We start from the raw sequence: 18,178 nt of genomic DNA on the forward strand, positions 1-18,178 counted from the left end.
CCTCAACTCCCTGATTTTGGAACCACAGGGCCTTGGTTTATTGTGCATTCAATTTCAGTTTATTGGTCAGGACCCAGGTGCTGAAAGCAGTCATACCATTCGCTACAGACTGAGTTGGATCTATGTTTGATGCTATCACTGGTAAGAGAAGCAGGATGTCATCCACATAAGATAATAGTAGGTGTATTGAGGCAAGGGATGACATAAAGAGATTAAACAGGATAGATGAGAGGGAAGATCCCTGCGGAACCCTGCAGTTATGCGACCAGAAGTTGGATTGTTGGTCGCTGAACCATTTGAACTCAGTCCCTGTTATTCCTATCTGATCCAGGTGTTCGAGTAGCAATGTGTAGTCAACTGCATCGAGCACCATTGATATATTGAATTGGAGAAGAATTACTCAGTCTTCTTTGCATAGATGTTGTTTTACATATGTAGTTAGAACTAGAAGCAATGTTTCCATACTATGTGACGATCTGAAGCCAAATTGTGACCAATGTAAAATAGAAAATGTTTCCAGATATAAAGAGAAATGTTTACTAATGTGGGTTTCTAATACTTTAGTAAAAAGGGGTATGCTTGCCACTGGATGGTAGTTTGCAGGGTCTAGCCCGGATCCCTTCAGTAGTGGAGTGAGAACAATTTTGCCCATGTCAGGAGAAAGAGAGCCAGTTTTTAACAGCTCATTGAAATTTTTGAGTAGCCAATTTACTGCTTCCATAGGGATGGATTTGAGTAGGTGTTTTGGGCATAAATCCAGGGAGCAGTTGGCTCAGGAGCATTTCAACAGCGTTGATCTTGCATCCTCAACTGTTAGTGGTTGAGAAGATTCCCAGTTTTGGTGAGTTTTGAGTCCTTGGGTTGTAAGATCTCTGGTGATTAAGGTTGAGCTACGGGTTGGACTATTTTCCTCTGTTGGTGTAGCTTTAGATAGTTCAGACCTAATTTGGAGGATCTTATTGGCAAAATGATTAGCTAGTTCTTGGGCAGTGGGACATGTTTTCTGTGAATGTTCATCCTTATTCGTGGAAGCTAGTGTATTTAACTAAGGAGAAAAGTTTTTTGTTGTCAAGATCTTCTTTGTTGGTGTCTTGAGTCAGCTACCTTCTTTTTGTAGCATGGGAAGGCTGACTTCTATTTGGATTTATCAGTAGCATCTTTGTTCTTTCTCGATTGTTTTTCGAGGCATTAACATTCCTTCTTTAGGATGGATAGTTCCTCTGTAAACCATGGTGAAATTCTGGATGTCTTGATCTTTTTAGTGCTAAATGGGAAAGGGAAATAGGACATGATATACCGCCTTTCTGTGGTTTTCGCAACTACATTCAAAGCAGTTTACATAGTATATACAGGTACCTGAGGCAATGGAGGGTTAAGTGACTTGCCCAGAATCACAAGGAGCTGCAGTGGGAATTGAACCCAGTTCCCCAGGATCAAAGTCCACTACACTAACCGCTAGGCTACTTCTCCACAATTTTGTCTAGTATGGCTTTCACCTTGGTGTCCCAGCGGGATTTGATTGAACCATGTATAGGAGATACAGTTTTGAGGGAATCTATTAGACCAGAAAATGGCCTCATTGATTTTACCTCTGGTGGAGATTAGTTTGGATGACTTGTGCTGGTTAAGCTTGACATACAGATATCAATGGTGAAATCAAGTTGGAAGTGGTCAGACCATGGTACTTGCTTCCATTTGAATGAACTAATAAAGCTATTAGGATAGGAAGTCATGAAGTCTAACATATGGCCTTTTTCATGAGTTCTCTCGGAGAATGTAGTTAGTTCACAGTCCTTCAGGAATGATTTGAAGTTGTGGACATTGATCTCTGCATCATTTATTAAGTGTAGGTTTACATCTCCCAGGAAAATAATCCTTGAAAATTGTGACGTGGAAGAGGAAGTAGTCTCTTTAGTAGAGGTTCTGCCTTGAACCAAGCTCCTGGACGGCAGTAGATGAGGAGTAGGGTGATTTGATATGCCTCTTTTGAATCATCACAGAATTTGCACAGATTTTGTCACATGGAAATGTTCATTGGACCCTGTCTGACAACATTGTACAGATGCTCGAGGGTTTAAAGCTAAGATTGAATGCAATTTATTTTCCCCACTCTAGAATTGAAAATCTTATAGAAGGAGCTCGTGATTCATCTGAATTCTTGGAATGGAAAAGAAAGATGGAAGAGAAAGACTTAGAGCAACAGCTAGCGAAAATAGAGTATAGACGTTTGGAAGGGAAGATCAGCCATGAAGAAGCACTTCTGTCCCGCCAGAAAATAATTGAGGAAAATAGAATGAAGGCTTCTCTAATGAGGGAAGAGGTAAAATGTTGTTGAATTACTACCAGTGATATAGCCTGCTATCACTACAGTATTAAGCTGTATTATGTCAACATGCCAACGTGGAGAGTGGATTATGGCATCATTCTGTAAAAGGTCAGCAAAAACTTTACATTTTTAGAACAAAAATATTTTCTTCACTTAGAATTTACATAAGTACATAAGTATTTCCATACTGGATCATACCAAAGGTCAATTTAGCCCAGCATCCTGTTTCCAACAGTGGCCAATCCAGGTCACAAATACTTGGCAAGATCCCCAAAAAGTACAAAACATTTTATACTGCTTATCCCAGAAATGGTGGATTTTCCCCAAGTGCAATTTAATAATGGCCTATGGACTTTTCCATTAAGAAGCTATCCAAAACTTTTTAAAACTCTGCTAAGCTAACTGCCTTTACCACATTATCTGGCAACGAATTCCAGAGTTTAATTACACATTGAATGAAGAAAACTTTCTCCGATTCGTTTTAAAGTTGTATGAGTAGATGTTAATAATCCTTAGTTATTCTTTCAAAAAATATATAAAGGAATTAAATATATGAAGATGAACTAAATCCAGCAAATGAGGAGTAATTCTGAATTTGCCAATATGATCATATGCCACTGTGATAGCATAAGCAGGCATAAGGTATCGACGCTCCACAGACATAGCCAAACCACAGTTAAAGTAGAATAAAACTCTTTTATTGGGTTATGGATCAAGTATACATCCAGATCTGTTCCTGTCACAAGCCTGGTACTACAGGAGTAAGCATAATCCTCTTGTAATTCAGTCCCAGTATAAAGGGAATGGTTCTTGTCATGCTAGTTAGTTACAGTGTACAGAGGAATGTTCAGCATTCAGTAGACAAGAAAAGACTTGGCTTCTATCAAACACAAGGTCAGCATTTCACAATATTTAACCGAGGACTGTCTTACCTTGGCCACTCTTCTGGTTCCTTGTCCATAATTCAAGGGTTATTCTTTCATGCTCTGGGTTTTTTACTTCCCTCTGGCTGGATCACACCTTCCTGGCAAAGCAGTCTAGAGCTAGAACTCTCTTAAAGTGGCCCTGTGAGAGAGAGTGTACTTAAGAAAAACTGAGTTTATTCCACACATGCCATCTCCTGTCAGCTCACTTCTCAAGGTGCACACACTCCTACAAAGATCACCTTCTAGGGAAAATAACATGGGCAATAGTGCCCCACCCTATCATCTATGGCTTGCATTACTGAGCACTGGCTACACCTTTCAGCCAGATAGGGGCAGGGAACCTCACTGTCACTATAATACAGACAGATCAAAAGGTAAATAGCAGCCAAAGTCTAAGTGCGCTATGCCATTTGCACTCTACAATGCTCCCATTGTCATTTATAGAATTTGGTGGTGGCATGTGGTTACATAGTAATAATACTTTTAAAACAAATAGGAGAAAATATTTTTTCACTCAAAAATAGTTAAGCTCTGGAACTTGTTGCCAGAGGGTGTGGTAAAAGCAATTATTTGTGTAGCAAGGTTTAAAAAAAGCTTGTAAGTTCCTGAAGGTAAAGCCAGGGAAAGCCACTGCTTATCTGTGGGATCAGTAGAATGGAGTCTTGCTACTTCTTGGGCTTCTGCCAGGTACTTGTGACCTGGATTGGCCACTGACTGTTGGAAGCAGGAGACTAGGCTAGATGGACCATTGGTCTGACCCAGTAGGGCAATTCTTATGTTCTAAATCAGATGGTACACTCTTTTCCAAATGTCCTTGCAGTTCCTGCAACTGGTAGGTTACCTTCTCATTTTCTCATATCCTCTTTTCCTGAGATAGCTCTGCTACTAGGAGCTCCACCTCTTTCAGTTCATTAATCAGCTCACCTGCCTGCTTCTGAAGATTCTCAGTGTTATCTGCTCATGCAGCTGGGTAACGTTCTCTGTTTTGTTTTCCAAACTGCTTTTTAAATTCCTTACCTATTTTTCCTTTCTCTGGACAGAGACATGACTTTCTGGGTTTTAGCTTTAATTTGGTGTTCAGCCATGCTCTACAACCACTTTCTTTTTCAAGTTGTTCTTCATGCAGGGACTGTCTCTTCATGTTCAAGTGTACAGCACTGCGTACGTCTAGTAGCGCTATAGAAATGATAAGTAGTAGTAGTAGTATGGTAATTTAATGAGATTTCCAAGGACTGGAGCTCCTCCAGCCTTCATTATAGTCCTGCCTTTGCAGTGTTAATTCCTTGTTCAGTGGTTCTTCTAAAGTATCTCTTTTCTACTTCCACGAATTCCAGCATACTCTCGTACTCCTTCATTGTAGTATTCCATACGTTTTGCTGACCTTGAAACTTGTCCTGAGCCTTTATCAATTGATCTTGAAGGGGTTCCTTCTCCTCTTGTATTCTCTGTGGCCTGGAATATAGATAGTCCAATTACCCCTTCAAGTCTTTAATAAGTCGGTTGGCCTCCTCCAATTGCACAGCAGGTTGTCTGACTTCTGGCTCTGTGACCTTGTCTCGTGGGACTTAATCTCCTGACTTCCCTTGATCTTGACAAGGTTACTTAACTGGCTTTCTCTTGTGTTATTTGCTTTCAACTTAATTTTCTTGCATTCCACCCCTTGTAGTGGCTTCATGCCCTTCTACTTAGCCTTGCTTTTCCTGTCATCAGATATTACCCTTTGTCAGGGCTAAGGGTCTGCTTTGTTTTGGGTGTACTGCTGCAAGGCTACCATGCTCTCGCCCATTTTTGATCCTAGTATTCCATTCTTGTAGTTTTGTGCTCTGCCCCCTATAAATACACAATATCCAGTCTCCCAACAATAAATATATAGGGGTTCCAGGTTCCAATGGGCACGCCAGACCATACTTTTTCAACTGCACAGCAGCACTGCAGTGTTATAAACGAACAAAAGTAACATGCTTATTTGGCTCTGACTAAACTTCCTCTGGTCCCTCTCTAAAGTAGGGATAACCTCTTTAACCCAAATATTGGTTTATGTGCCAAAGTAAGGTTCAGAGCCCTAGATGTTAGTAGATTTGCCTTCTTTTAAAGTGGAAAATACAGATCCCACCACCAGAACCGTAAGCGATGGCGTGAACAAGCAAAAGGCATGGACCTTCCATACACAGAGCAAAGCAACAGTGTAAAGTAGAGTAAAATATTTCTATTGGGTTGAGCCTTAAGTAAACACCCAGACCTGCTCCTGTCATAGGCCTGATAACTCAAGCATAAGCATAATCTTCTTGTACCTCAGTCATAATACAAAGAGAGTAGTTCCTTCCATGCTACAATTAGTCACTGTGTACACGAGTATCACAAGTGTTTGAGGCTTGTGCAGATCAGGACTGAGCCCGCAGGAACGGGGCGAGGACGGGTTCAGGGCCCACAGGGACAGGGTGGGGACAGAGGCACAACCCACAGGGACGGGGATAGAGCTTGTGGGGATGGGAATAGAACCTATGGGGAAGGGGACAAACTGTCTCAATTCCTGCTTCTACGACCTGTATAAAATGGGGCTGCCCGTATCCTCAGAAAGAGTAAATAATTTTGAATGAAAGTATAATCCCCAATCTTAACAGGAAGACAGTTGAGAAGCATTCAACTCTTCCAGGGCCTGGCAAGATTTCCAAAGGAGCAGTATCCCTGTCTGGCATTGTGACCTATACACTGTGCATAACATTAGATATAGGGACATACAGGTGTGCATGGCACCTGTTCTGTATGTTGAGCAAAATTACATTACATTACTTTCAGTTCTTATATGCCGCAAGTACCATTTATGGATCAATGTGGATCACATTAAAACAAGTAGGACATAATCCTAGATATACAACAATGTAAAAGAACCTATACAATAACATCCAGGTTGATTTTATCATTAATACATGAAACAACACGTACTGCTATGAAGATAATACAAGGAATGTTTTTCTTTTTTCCAGTAGTAGTCTTTTGTATTAAAACATAGTACTTCTGTACTAAGATTCACTGTTATTGGACTACATTGTAACTGTACTAAGATTCACTGTTATTGCACTACATTGTAAATTTTCATCAGATTTAATTTAAAAAACACAATGGATTTGATTCCATTTGAAAAGAAAATTTCAACAACCCAGCACCATGTAGCTTTACAGATATTTTATCCCTATAAAGTTGGAAAACAACAGAGCAGATTAGTGGAAAGTCAACATAAATTTTATTAATGAGATCATAAAAGAGCCCGACACAGGCTGTGTTTCGCCCAATAGGGCTGCATCAGGGGATATATAGGGGACCACAAGTCTATCCTTTCAAACGCTAGATTAAAAAAACAGCTGATAGCCTGAATGTGTGGCTATCAGCTGTATTTTATTCTAGCGTTTGAAAGGATAGACTTGTGGTCCTCTATATATCCCCTGATGCAGCCCTATTGGGCGAAACACGGCCTGTGTCAGGCTCTTTTATGATCTCATTAATAAAATTTATGTTGACCTTCCACTGATCTGCTCTGTTGTTTTCCATCTTGGAGTTTGCAGATCGTCTGCCTTGTTGTTTTCTTGGACCATCCCTATAAAGTTGTCAGTATATTCAGTGATGGTAACTGTACAAGTAACACTGCTGAATAAAAACTATCCATATAAAGTTATACCTGCTATTTGACTGCAAGCACTTAAAAGGATAAACTGTTTGGAGAAAGGCTGAATTTTACCCCTGGCTGTTTACCAGCTGATATTCATTTTTTTTAACCGCTGACCGTCGCCAGCTAAATTAGCCCTGGATATTCAGTACTGGGCTATGTGTGAGCACCAGCAGTGAATATCCAGGACTAATTTTTTGTAGGCTGGCTGTTGAAGCTTATGCGGGTCCCAGCAGATATTCAGCCTGGACCCGCATAAGACAGTTTGCAGGCGACTGAATATCATCCGGGACCCGCATAAAATAAAAATTGTCCTTTCCTTTTGATCCCCCCTTCCAACCCTCCCCTGACAGGATCCATAGGCCCCTCCCATTCTTCTGACATGCTGCATAGCTCCCACCCCCACCCCCCACCTACCAGTCAGAGTAGGTCCCTCTTGCCCCTACCTGGCCTCCTTGGAGGTCCAGTGGGGCAACAGGAGCAGGAGCAAAACTCCTTTGCTCCTGCCCATAGCAGCAACTTCCTCAGTATGGCTGCTGCAATCTCTTGTGGCAGCCTCATGGTACTACAGTGTACTGTGAGACTGCCACAAGAGGGGCGTGAACCTATTCTGATTGGTAGGTGGGGGGGGGGGGTAGAGATTGGAAAGGGATGAGGACCTGTTGGCAGGGGGGGGGCTATGCAGCATGACTGGGGGGATAGGAGGGAACTACGGAACTTGTCGGGGGACAGAATGGGGGATTGGAGGGAAGGACCATTTTTTATTGTATGTGGGTCTCGACTGATGCTCAGTGACGGGTCTGCATAGTATAAATTAACCCACTTAGCTATTCAGGTGCCAGCACTGAATATTACTGGCACCTATATAACCCTGGGCTCCTCTCTAATGTAGCCCCCTGTACCGCCCCTGACCTGCCCATTTTTTTTGCCTGCAGTCAGAGGCGATATTCATCGGCATTGTCCAGTTTAGACCCACTGAATATGGGAGGTTAGGCGACCCCAGAGGATTTAAGCAGGCAGGAGTCTCTTCTGCCTGCTTAAATTGCTTTGAACATCGGGAGTGGTAACTTATTCCTCCACCCAACAACCACCCCAAATCCCAGCCAAATTCAAATATTTAAATTTTACCTGTATAACGATTTATATAACCAAAGTTTAAGTATTGTTTATGCTGAATTTTGGGAAGAAAACCCCTCATGTAACCAGCTCCTGATACTGACCATATAAGAGCTTCTAAATATCAGCCTGATATTTTATTTATATTTTAAAGAAAGGTCACCAGATAAGTGGCATGTGATGGTTTATTACTGAATGGACTTAAATCCGGCAAATAGAAGTGTAGCCAGCAAATTAGCCTTTAAGGGCATCCACACTGAATATCTATGAAATATATCTGCATATAGTTGATTTTGAAATGGGTTAATTTGCATAATATGGTTATATTGAAAATTACTGATTTTGGCCCTAGTGCACCAGATGTTTGCACACATGACTTAAACTAGATTCCCATAAGGATCTGAAGATTTTTCACACTGATTTTCTCTACAGATTTCAGTTTCCTTGCACCAGTAGATACCACTTTATCTAGTACAAACAATGCACCAGTATTATCATTTTAGACTTTCCAACATCAACTGATACTTACCTGAGCTAATTAATCAGGACTGGGTCACTGAGAAACTATTTATCCAGATTTGCTTTACCCAGTTGACTGCTGACACATAAATCACTGTGTTAAGGAACAACTTGTGTGGCTGAAACTGAATTTTATTCATTGCTTGTTTTTTTTTTCTGTTTTGGGTTTAGACAGCAGAACTCATGCGCCAGTATGCTGAGAAACGTCTCCAGGAGGATAAGGAAATGAGAGACCTGGTGGAGCAGGTAGCAGAGGGCCATAGAAACGCAAAGCAAGCTCGAATAATGCTTCAGAAATACAAACAAAAAATAGGTATTCTGCTGACTGAGCCATTCAGAGATGATTTGATGTCTAATCAATTTTAGGTTTAAAAGCAGTGTTTTGGGTTCTTTTTAAAGATAAACTGAACTTCCATGCAAAATAAAACCATTTAGGGGTAGATATTCAACTGGTGGGGATGAGTGTTTTTTTTTTTCACTGCTGCAGGCTTTATACCCTGAGATTCACTCCAGGGCCATATCCGGGCACTGGCATTGAACATCCAGGTGTGGCCAGCTATCCCTTATATGGTTAAGTGCGATATCCAGTACTTAATGACCTAAGTGAAATCTGATAGAGGTAGGACTGAGTTTTATGTGGTCCGATTTGTCTGGTTAACTTAGGCAATTAGGTCCTGAATATCAGCATTTATCTGCGTAAGTACTGACTGCTCCAAACTGCCCACAAAATAGCAGCTATAACAGTGTTTCGCAAACCTGGTCCTGGAGGCACCCCAGCCAGTCAGATTTTCAGAATGTCCACAATAAATATTCATGAGAGAGATTTGCATGCACTGCCTCCACTGCATGCAAATCTCTTTCATGAATATTTATTGTGGATATCCTGAAACCCTGACTGGCTGGGGTGCCTCCAGGACTAGGTTTGGGAACCACTGAGCCACAATATTAGTGGTTAGCGCTGCTATTCAGTTAAACGTCCCTGAATGTCAGTGGATAGCCCCACAGAGGCAATTTAACCAGCCAAAAACTTCTCCTGCTTGGTTAAATAATTTTGAATATCAACCCCTAAATTCTTTTAAGCAACCAATGCAAAAACAGTTTGATGTTGGAAAAGAAAATTCAATTGTGTGGATCCCAGTAAGCAGGCAATGAGATGGGAAAGATTACTTTAAGGATAAGCAAATTCAGGTTAGGCCTCCCAAGCTGCTTGTGATTGTTGGCCTTTCACCTGAAGCATGTCATGTGTGTGCTGGCACCACAAGATGAAAGACCAGAACTTGAGATACCTGCCCTATAGCACAAAACTATGCCATCAAGTCAGAAAGTATTTTATGATGCTATTGTTAACAGGAAAACCTTGTTCCTTTTTCCCAGGAAACGGTTCCATATTGGCAATAATATTATAGTTTATTGCCTTCACTTTTACACTAGTTTCTTATAGGGAACTGTGTCTCTGTTTCCCTAATTGTGTCAATCTGTTTCTTTCACACCTCTTCTTCCCCAGAATACCTTTTGAATCATTCATCAAATTTTATTTAGATCATTACTATAAATAGCAGCCTACCAAGTGACCCCCAGCTCATAGTTTTCACGAGCCGTCAATAGCCCAATAAGTAGAATCTATCAGGGTAATATTTAGCAAGACAGTCAGTAGTAAACTTATCTAGATAATTTTAACCAATTATTAGCAGTACTTACAGTATTGGGATAAGTCTGCTGCTGAGTATATCCAGTTAAAGTTAGCCAGATAATTATAAGACAAACATTTGTGTGGACCAACTTGGCCACCTAACAATATGTCTCGCCAGCAATAAATATCAGTGCTGACCAGATAGTTTTGCTGTGCACAGGGGACATCTGTCATGGTGCCTTGCTCATCTGTGCTGTGTTCCTCCTTCTTGCACACTAAAATTACTTGCAGTTCTAATCAATGACCTGTGAGGTAACTGTAGAGTGGTGGAGGCCAAGCTGGTGATGTCATCAGCACTGATCACTTCTTAAGCTGGCTTCTGAGTGTGTTCAGTGTTCTGGCAATTATCCTTGATGGGGCCCAGGCCTGCCTGGGCCCTGCTAATTCCAACTTCAGGTTCTTTGTGAGGCCGTGGCCTGAAGCTTTCTCCTTATGCTGTGTTCCAGTAGAAGTCTGCTTCCAAGCCAGGGAGTCCTGAGGAGCAGGGGCGTAGCTATGGGTGGGCCTGAGTGGGCCCAGGCCCATCCAATGTCAGCTCAGGCCCACCCACCCAAGCGTGGTTGAAAAGCACACAGCCTTCTCTACTTGTCATCATTGCGTAGCTGTAGAGTACCGCGGCGCCCGCTGCCTCATCTGATCTCCAGCCCACCTACCTTTCGGGCTTGAGGCAGAGGCATGCACGGCATGCAGTCGCAGACGGCACTGAATTGAAATGCAGGTCGCAGCTCTGGTGGTGACCCCGTGCATGACCGTGACGTCTTCTTCTGCGCTGAGGCCGCTGCGTGGTGTCCGTGCTGCTGATGTCATGTTGTTCCATCCTACGTGGTATGCTGCGGCTGTGCACGGCCGCCGCAGCTCGTTCAGCCTCAGCCTCATTCTCACTCACTCCGCTCCGTCTGTCTGATTAGTAGTGTGATACAAACACAGTACAACAACCGAACCAGGGAGAGAGGAGAGTTGCTGGACATGGATGGAGGGAAGGGCAGGGGAGAGAGGAGAGTTGCTGGATATGGATGGGGAGGCTGAGGGCAGGGGAGAGAGGAGAGTTGCTGGATATGGATGGAGGGGAGGGCAGGGGAGAGAGGAGAGTTGCTGGACATGGATGCATGGGAGGGCAGGGGAGAGAGGAGAGTTGCTGGACATGGATGCAGGGGAGGGCAGGGGAGAGAGAAGAGTTGCTGGATATGGATGGGGGAGGGCAGGGGAGAGAGGAGAGTTGCTGGATATGGATGGGGGAGGCGGAGGGCAGGGAAGAGAGGAGAGTTGCTGGATATGGATGCATGGGAGGGCAGGGGAGAGAGGAGAGTTGCTGGACATGGATGCAGGGGAAGGCAGGGGAGAGAGAAGAGTTGCTGGATATGGATGGGGGAGGGAAAGGGAGAGAAGAGAGTTGCTGGATATGGATGGGGAGGGCAGGGGAGAGAGGAGAGTTGCTGGATATGGATGGAGGGGAGGGCAGGGGAGAGAGGAGAGTTGCTGGATATGGATGGAGGGGAGGGCAGAGGAGAGAGGAGAGTTGCTGGACATGGATGCAGGGGAGGGCAGGGAGAGAGGAGAGTTGCTGCCAGGGGTTGACCAGTGCGAGAAAAGGTTGGAGATACAGATCAGCAAGCAGCTGCCCAGCACTGCAGGACCAGGTAATAAAATTTTAAATAAATATTTTTTTTATTAACATCATGTAATTTTTTTAACTTGGTCATGTAATTGTTTAAAAATTAAGCTAGCTGGGCACTTTTAAAATTTATTGTTGGGAATTTCTGGGTGGGGTAAGCACTTCACTGCCAGTGACTAGGACAAAAAATGTATATTTAATTATTAAAATATACCTTTTTTTGCCCTAGGCAGTGAAGAGCCCACCCCACCCAGAAGCCCACCACCGTGACCAGCCAGCATTTTGATTACTCTTGTACTCAAAATGATGGCTCTGGTCTGTTGGTGGGCTTCTGGATGGGTCATGGGCGGGGGGGGGGAGGGGGTAGACTGTACACTGCCTAGGGCAAAAAAGAAAAGATGTATTTAGTCATTAAATATATCTCTTTTACCCTGGCCGGAGACCATCCCCACCCAGTAAGTATGTGGTTTATGTTGATGCAGGGCAGCTGTTGGGTAGAATACTTAGAAATCCATCATAAACATAGTAACATGGTAACATAGTAGATGACGGCAGAAAAAGACCTGCACGGTCCATCCAGTCTGCCCAACAAGATAACTCATATGTGCTACTTTTTGTGTATACCCTACTTTGATTTGTACCTGTGCTCCTTAGGGCACAGACCGTATAAGTCTGCCCAGCACTATCCCTGCCTCCCACCACCGACTCTGGCACAGACCATATAAGTCTGCCCAGCACTATCCCCGCCTCCCAACCACCAGTCCCGCTTCCCACCACTGGCTCTGGCACAGACCGTATAAGTCTGCCCAGCACTATCCCCGCCTCCCAACCACCAGCCCCGCCTCCCGATCTTGACTAAGATAAAGTGAATTCTAAGGCATTATTTTGTAGTATCCCAAGAAACACTACTTATATATATATTAGTGCCCACCCATATTAGCTCTGGGCCCAGCCAAAATGTCAGGTCTGGCTACGCCACTGCTGAGGAGTGAAGCTTGGCCTACAGCTTTCATCTAATGCTGTGTTCCTGTGAAACCTGCTTTCATGCTTGGTAGTCCTGAGGAGTAATTGCTCTGCCTACATCTTTCACCTTTGTTGGGTCCAGTGAAGCCTGCTGCCAGGCCTGTTAAATCCAGAGCCTCCCGTGCCTCAGATGAGATTCCAGTCGCCCACCATGAGTCCTTACTCGCTCTATGCAGCAAGTGGCTTTGTGCTGCGTTTGGAACTGTGGAGGCTGGATGATGGGGAGTGCTACGGGTGCAGCAGCTGAGGCCACGTCTCGAGGTATTTCTGGACGAGGGAGCGGTGCTTGGAGCACGGAGGGATCCGCGTGGGCTGATCCTGGCCCTTGGGTGCTATGCAGGGCTGTTGAGTCTTCTGCCTTGGGAGCATTGGCTCAGGTTTGGCTGCTTCACCTTGCTTGCCTTGGGAGCGTCGACTCGAGCTTTGTTGCTTTATCTTACTTGCCTTGGGTGCTGTGCAGGGCTGTTGAGTCTTCTGCCCTGGGAGCATTGGCTCAGGTTTGGCTCCTTCACCTTGCTTGCCTTGTGAGCATTGGCTCGGGCTTTGTTGCTTTATCTTGCTTGCCTTGGGAGTATTCAGCTCGGACGCCTCAGTGACTGTTTGCTTGTCTTAGGTGACATCCCTAGTCTTCTGTGAGTGGAGTGACCCGCTCTTGCCTCCACCTGCGGTGCAGGTCCTTAAGAGACTTTTTCTTTTTCCTTTGTTTTGCTTCTGCTGCACTCTGGTTGTGAGGGAGCTTGCTGCAGTTGTTCAGCGGCTCTTCTGAGTGTACTGACAGAATGAACCCTTTTCTTAACCATTAGCGGTGTTACTCTGTCAGCCAAGTATTGCCTGTTTGTCTTTGTCCTGCTAGGATGGGCCCTTTGCCTAGTCTATTGTGCTCTACTGTTTACCATATATTTGCATTGCTCTGCTATTATTGAGCGGTGCAGTTAGACTGCTTATGTTTGATTTCCTTATACAGCTAGGCTGTTTTACTTTACCTTTACTGTATACTTTATGCTTTGCATTGTCTTCGCTAGGCTGCTTATGATACAGCTAGGCTGTTCTATATTACCTTTACTGTATACTTTATGCTTTGCATTGTTTCCGCTAGTAGTGAGGTGCGCAGCTAGACTGCTTATGTTTGATTTCCCTATATAGCTAGGCTGTTCTGCTTTACCTTATTCTATGTTTTATGTTTGCCTTACTTCTGCTAGGTTAGACTGTATAGCTAGGCTGACTGTTTCCCTTTCTGTGCCATTTGGCTACCATTTTAAACTTGTGTTTCTGCTACTAATAAAGCTGCCTCAGTTCATCTCCACTTGTGGTCCTGTCCATTTCTTGGGAGCACTCTTAGTTCTGAGGGGACTCAATCTACCCAGAGGTGGTTGGGTGATTCTCACGAGGCCACCTCTGGACCAAGGACTCACAAGCGTCACAGATTGCCAGAACCATGAGCTCGACGGAGTCCCCTGCTGCTGTCTCGCTCCTCGAGGAGGTAGCGGGAAGAGTGCTCCAATTATATGAGGCTGTGGCCACCCTTGCCCAGCGGCTGGATTCACAACAGGAGGAGGCAGCTAGGTCTAGGACCTCTCCACCCAATATGGGCAGTGGTAGCCATATTATGGTACCTACTCTACCTCGTTTTTCTGGGGATCCTACTGAATGCAGAGGCTTCCCTAACCAATGCCAAATTGTTTTCTTTGTGCAGCAGAGAGATTTTCCTGATGATAGGACAAAGGTAACTTACATTCTGTCACTACTCTCTGATACTGCGTTGGCTTGGGCGTCCCCGTGTATTGAATGCGGGGACCCCATTTTGAACAACTTATCTGAATTTTTTGCTGTGTTCAAACAGACTTTTGGAGAACCTGGAAGAAATGCTGTAGCAGCATCTGAGGGACTCAGGATACAACAGGGTGAACACACCCTGAACACTTATGCCATTCAGTTTTGCTCTTTGGCGTGCGAATTACAATGGGACAATCATAGCCTGTCGGCCATCTTTTGGCAGGGACTTGCCTTACGCATTAAGGATGAGTTGGCTGGCAGGGAGCTTCCGGAGGAGCTGGATGCTTTAATTGATTTATGTGCTAAAGTGGAGAATAGGTTTAGGGAGCGAGCTCATGAGAGTCCGTCTCTTCAGACCTCTGGTTGCAGGAGTCCTGTCCCCAGACCTCCTACAAGTCCCTCGCCCAACAGGAAAATAGAAGAACCTATGCAAGTAGATTGGACAGTTGTATCTCCCCAGGAAAGAAGATGCCAGTGTAAGAAGAACCTATGCCCACAGTGTAGTGGCGCTGACCATTTCTTGAAAGAGTGCACATGGAGGTCGGAGAAAAACCTAACCCAACTCGTATTGGGGAAGTGGGATTAGGCATGGAGAGCCTAGTTCCCCGAACACAAGTTCCTGTAAGGTTTCAGACCTCGTCCGGCTGGGTCTCTACCACTGCAGTAGTTGACTCTGGGTCTGCAGGGAATTTTATTGTTGAGCAATTTGTTGCCGACCACAAAATTCCCACATGGGTCCTGGACCAGCCCATACCCATTACTTCCATCTTAGGTACTGTCCAAGGTATGGTTAGAGAAGTGATGGAAGGGTTGTTAATGCTCACTGGGGTTTAACACCGAGAGAGCATCACCCTACACATTTTACCCAAAGCCACCAGTCCTGTACTGTTAGGATTGCCTTGGCTCTGCATCCATAATCCTCAATTTGATTGGGGACTAGGCCAACTCAGAACTTGGGGTACAGAGTGTAGGAACAAATGTCTAAAACCAGTGCAGCCTCTTCATTCCTCTTCTCCTAAGCTACAGGTAGCTCTAGTAACTGTACCTCCAGATTTACTGGAGGAATTTGACTCCTTTGCGGAGGTCTTTTCTAGCAAAAAGGCTGAGAGCCAGTGCAAGTCGCCTAGCCAGAAGAGTAGAAACCATGTAGAAATTCTTAAACATAAATGGTAGAAATAGCTCCCAGATAACCTAAGAACCTATACAAAGAAAGAACTTCCAAAAACAGATTGGTGAAGCAAGTTTGAATTCATTTATTATTTCAAAATACACTCTTGCAAGAATGGGTGACTTTGAAAGCAAGCAGGCACACCCACCCCTTAATTCTTACAGTTTATATTCCTTTTGCTTGCAACATAGACTTCTGCCCCTAAAATTCTCATTGGATATTGATTTCACATTTATAACCTATTACATCAGTGCTTGCTAGGCATCATATGTCAGTCCCCTTCTGAAAACTGAAAATTTTCCATAGACAGAGCCTCTATTCATTGTTAATTCTTAAGCTCGGTTTACATTTTCTTATCTCAATCTTCAGTCTCTGCATCAGTAGTTTCATGCATGGTATGCTTCACCTGCTGGTTATAGCTTGTAGATTGTAAGCTCTGTCGAGCAGGGATTGTCACTTCGTGTTCAAGTGTACAGCGCTACGTACATCTAGTAGCGCTATAGAAATGATAAGTAATAGGTTATCTTGCTTTTCACATTGTTTGCTAGCTAGCAACGTTCTGTCCTTAAACTGCCAATTCTTCTAGTTCCCCCTGTCAGCAATTTTAAAGCCATCTTAAAATGTTATATTCATTTCTATGTATTAATGTGGTGGTTCTTAGTAGAAAGGGCCTGCAATATTAGTACACACGCTCACTCAAGTATAGTTATTCTCTTTATCCCCAAAGATTTCCTTTCTACGAGGGCATAAGCTATGTATTTTACCTTTGCAATTTTGTTAAGTGAAAAAGCAGTATATTTACACGTTTCTCACAATAAAAGTCTTAACAGAATGGATCAGTTGAGGATTTGCAGACTGAAAATGTTAAGGCCCTTTTATAGATGTAAATTTGATCCTAAGCATGTTAATAATTCTGTTCCTATTAAGATAGGGAAACCAGTAAGGAAACATAGACTTGCTTCAGTAGGAAGCTCTTGGGAGCCTGCTGGCAAGGTACATGCTTCAATTCTGGTCCAGAATTTTTTTGGGAACCTGGGTACCCGTAAAGGGGGGGCCCTTAAGGGGGGTACTGTCATTGTCATCGTCGCTGACGTCCGTGCCTTGCTCGTCTGTTCTATGTTCCTCCTTACTAAAATTACCTGCAACTGTGTAGCTCTCAAAACGTGTCTGGTGGAAGTCTAAAGATGCAAGAATGCCCCCGGGCCAACGTTTTTCAAGAGATAAGTTTATTATATTTTGCCTTTTGAATGTAGCTGTTCTTTTTATGGGAAGGTTTTTGCCGATGATGAAGCAGGGTCTTTTTTTTTTTTACTGCTTTAGCTCTTGTTTTTAATTACCTCTTTTTATAGACCTCTTTCTGACTCCGTCACACGGGGGACTAAAGGTACTTATTTCATATATCAGGTTCTGTATAGTTTCTCTAACCTCCATTGTCACCCAATCACAAGGTCTATTCTGGGGTGGCATTAGGAGCCGTAATTGAAAACTAATTCCCATAACTACTGCTTTCTGTCCAAAACTGAGTGTCACTTGTATGTGATCTACCTTGTAGGCTAAATGTTAGGTAAAGAGAAGATAGAATCAATAAAAATAGAGACAGAGATAGGTTTAGATAGATAGGTACATTTTATTTCTTACCCAAACACAAGTCTTCAAGTTGATACAAATACAGACATCAGATTCTGGGTTTATCTGCACAGCGCCCTGCCGTCTGAGAGAAGCGTTGGGGAGGAGTTCCAAACTAAGGCAAAATCTCCCCTCTTTTATACACAAACCTCTTCATAGAAGTGAATGGTGAGAAACCTTGCTCCTAATCTTTCTCACTTTCTGAGATCATACTTTCCCACGCGATCTGCTGTCTGATGTGCCCACCTCCTTCCGTTCTCAGCTACTGCTAATTATCAACATGTTTTGGGAAGCGTTGAGATAACAGTTTCACATCTTCCGGCTGCAATACTTTTCATACTTTTCATACCTTTCATACCATCTCATGAACTCTGTATTACCTCTGTATCATTGTATACCAAAACTAATAAGCTCCATTTTATTCATCTGATCTTTCATTACAGGTGCTATATTTGATTTAAAAGTTGTACCAAGTTTGTATCAGGACTCATTGTTCAGACCTGCTTTTTTTCAGATTCTCAAATATTAATTCACTTGCTTGCTCTTTGGCCTAGTCAGTATTTTTTCCAGTTGTTCTTGGCTGCATAGCTTTGGCCATCACTATTCCAGTGGTAGATCTAAAGCCAGGCCATATATTAACACTCTTTAAAAACTGTGTGTTTTGAGCTTCTTTGAGGCTTTTTCTTCCCCTTCCTTTTGTAAGTAATTTGTTACTTTATATTGTTATTCATAAGTTTC

At 43.4% G+C, this 18,178-nt stretch overlaps 1 protein-coding gene across 2 annotated transcripts in view; it reads left to right on the plus strand.

Annotated features, from left to right (window-relative positions):
• CFAP99 (cilia and flagella associated protein 99) overlaps positions 1 to 18,178 on the plus strand; it is a 325,784-nt gene that overhangs the window by 174,399 nt on the left and 133,207 nt on the right. For both annotated transcript variants that reach the window (XM_030191113.1, XM_030191114.1), the window contains exons 11-12: positions 2,116 to 2,320; positions 8,720 to 8,861. In XM_030191113.1, the coding sequence (XP_030046973.1) occupies positions 2,116 to 2,320; positions 8,720 to 8,861 (347 nt within the window). The remainder of the gene's footprint in view (positions 1 to 2,115; positions 2,321 to 8,719; positions 8,862 to 18,178) is intronic.

This window comes from Microcaecilia unicolor, chromosome 2 (genome assembly GCF_901765095.1).
Source record: "Microcaecilia unicolor chromosome 2, aMicUni1.1, whole genome shotgun sequence".
NCBI classification, from domain to species: domain Eukaryota; kingdom Metazoa; phylum Chordata; class Amphibia; order Gymnophiona; family Siphonopidae; genus Microcaecilia; species Microcaecilia unicolor.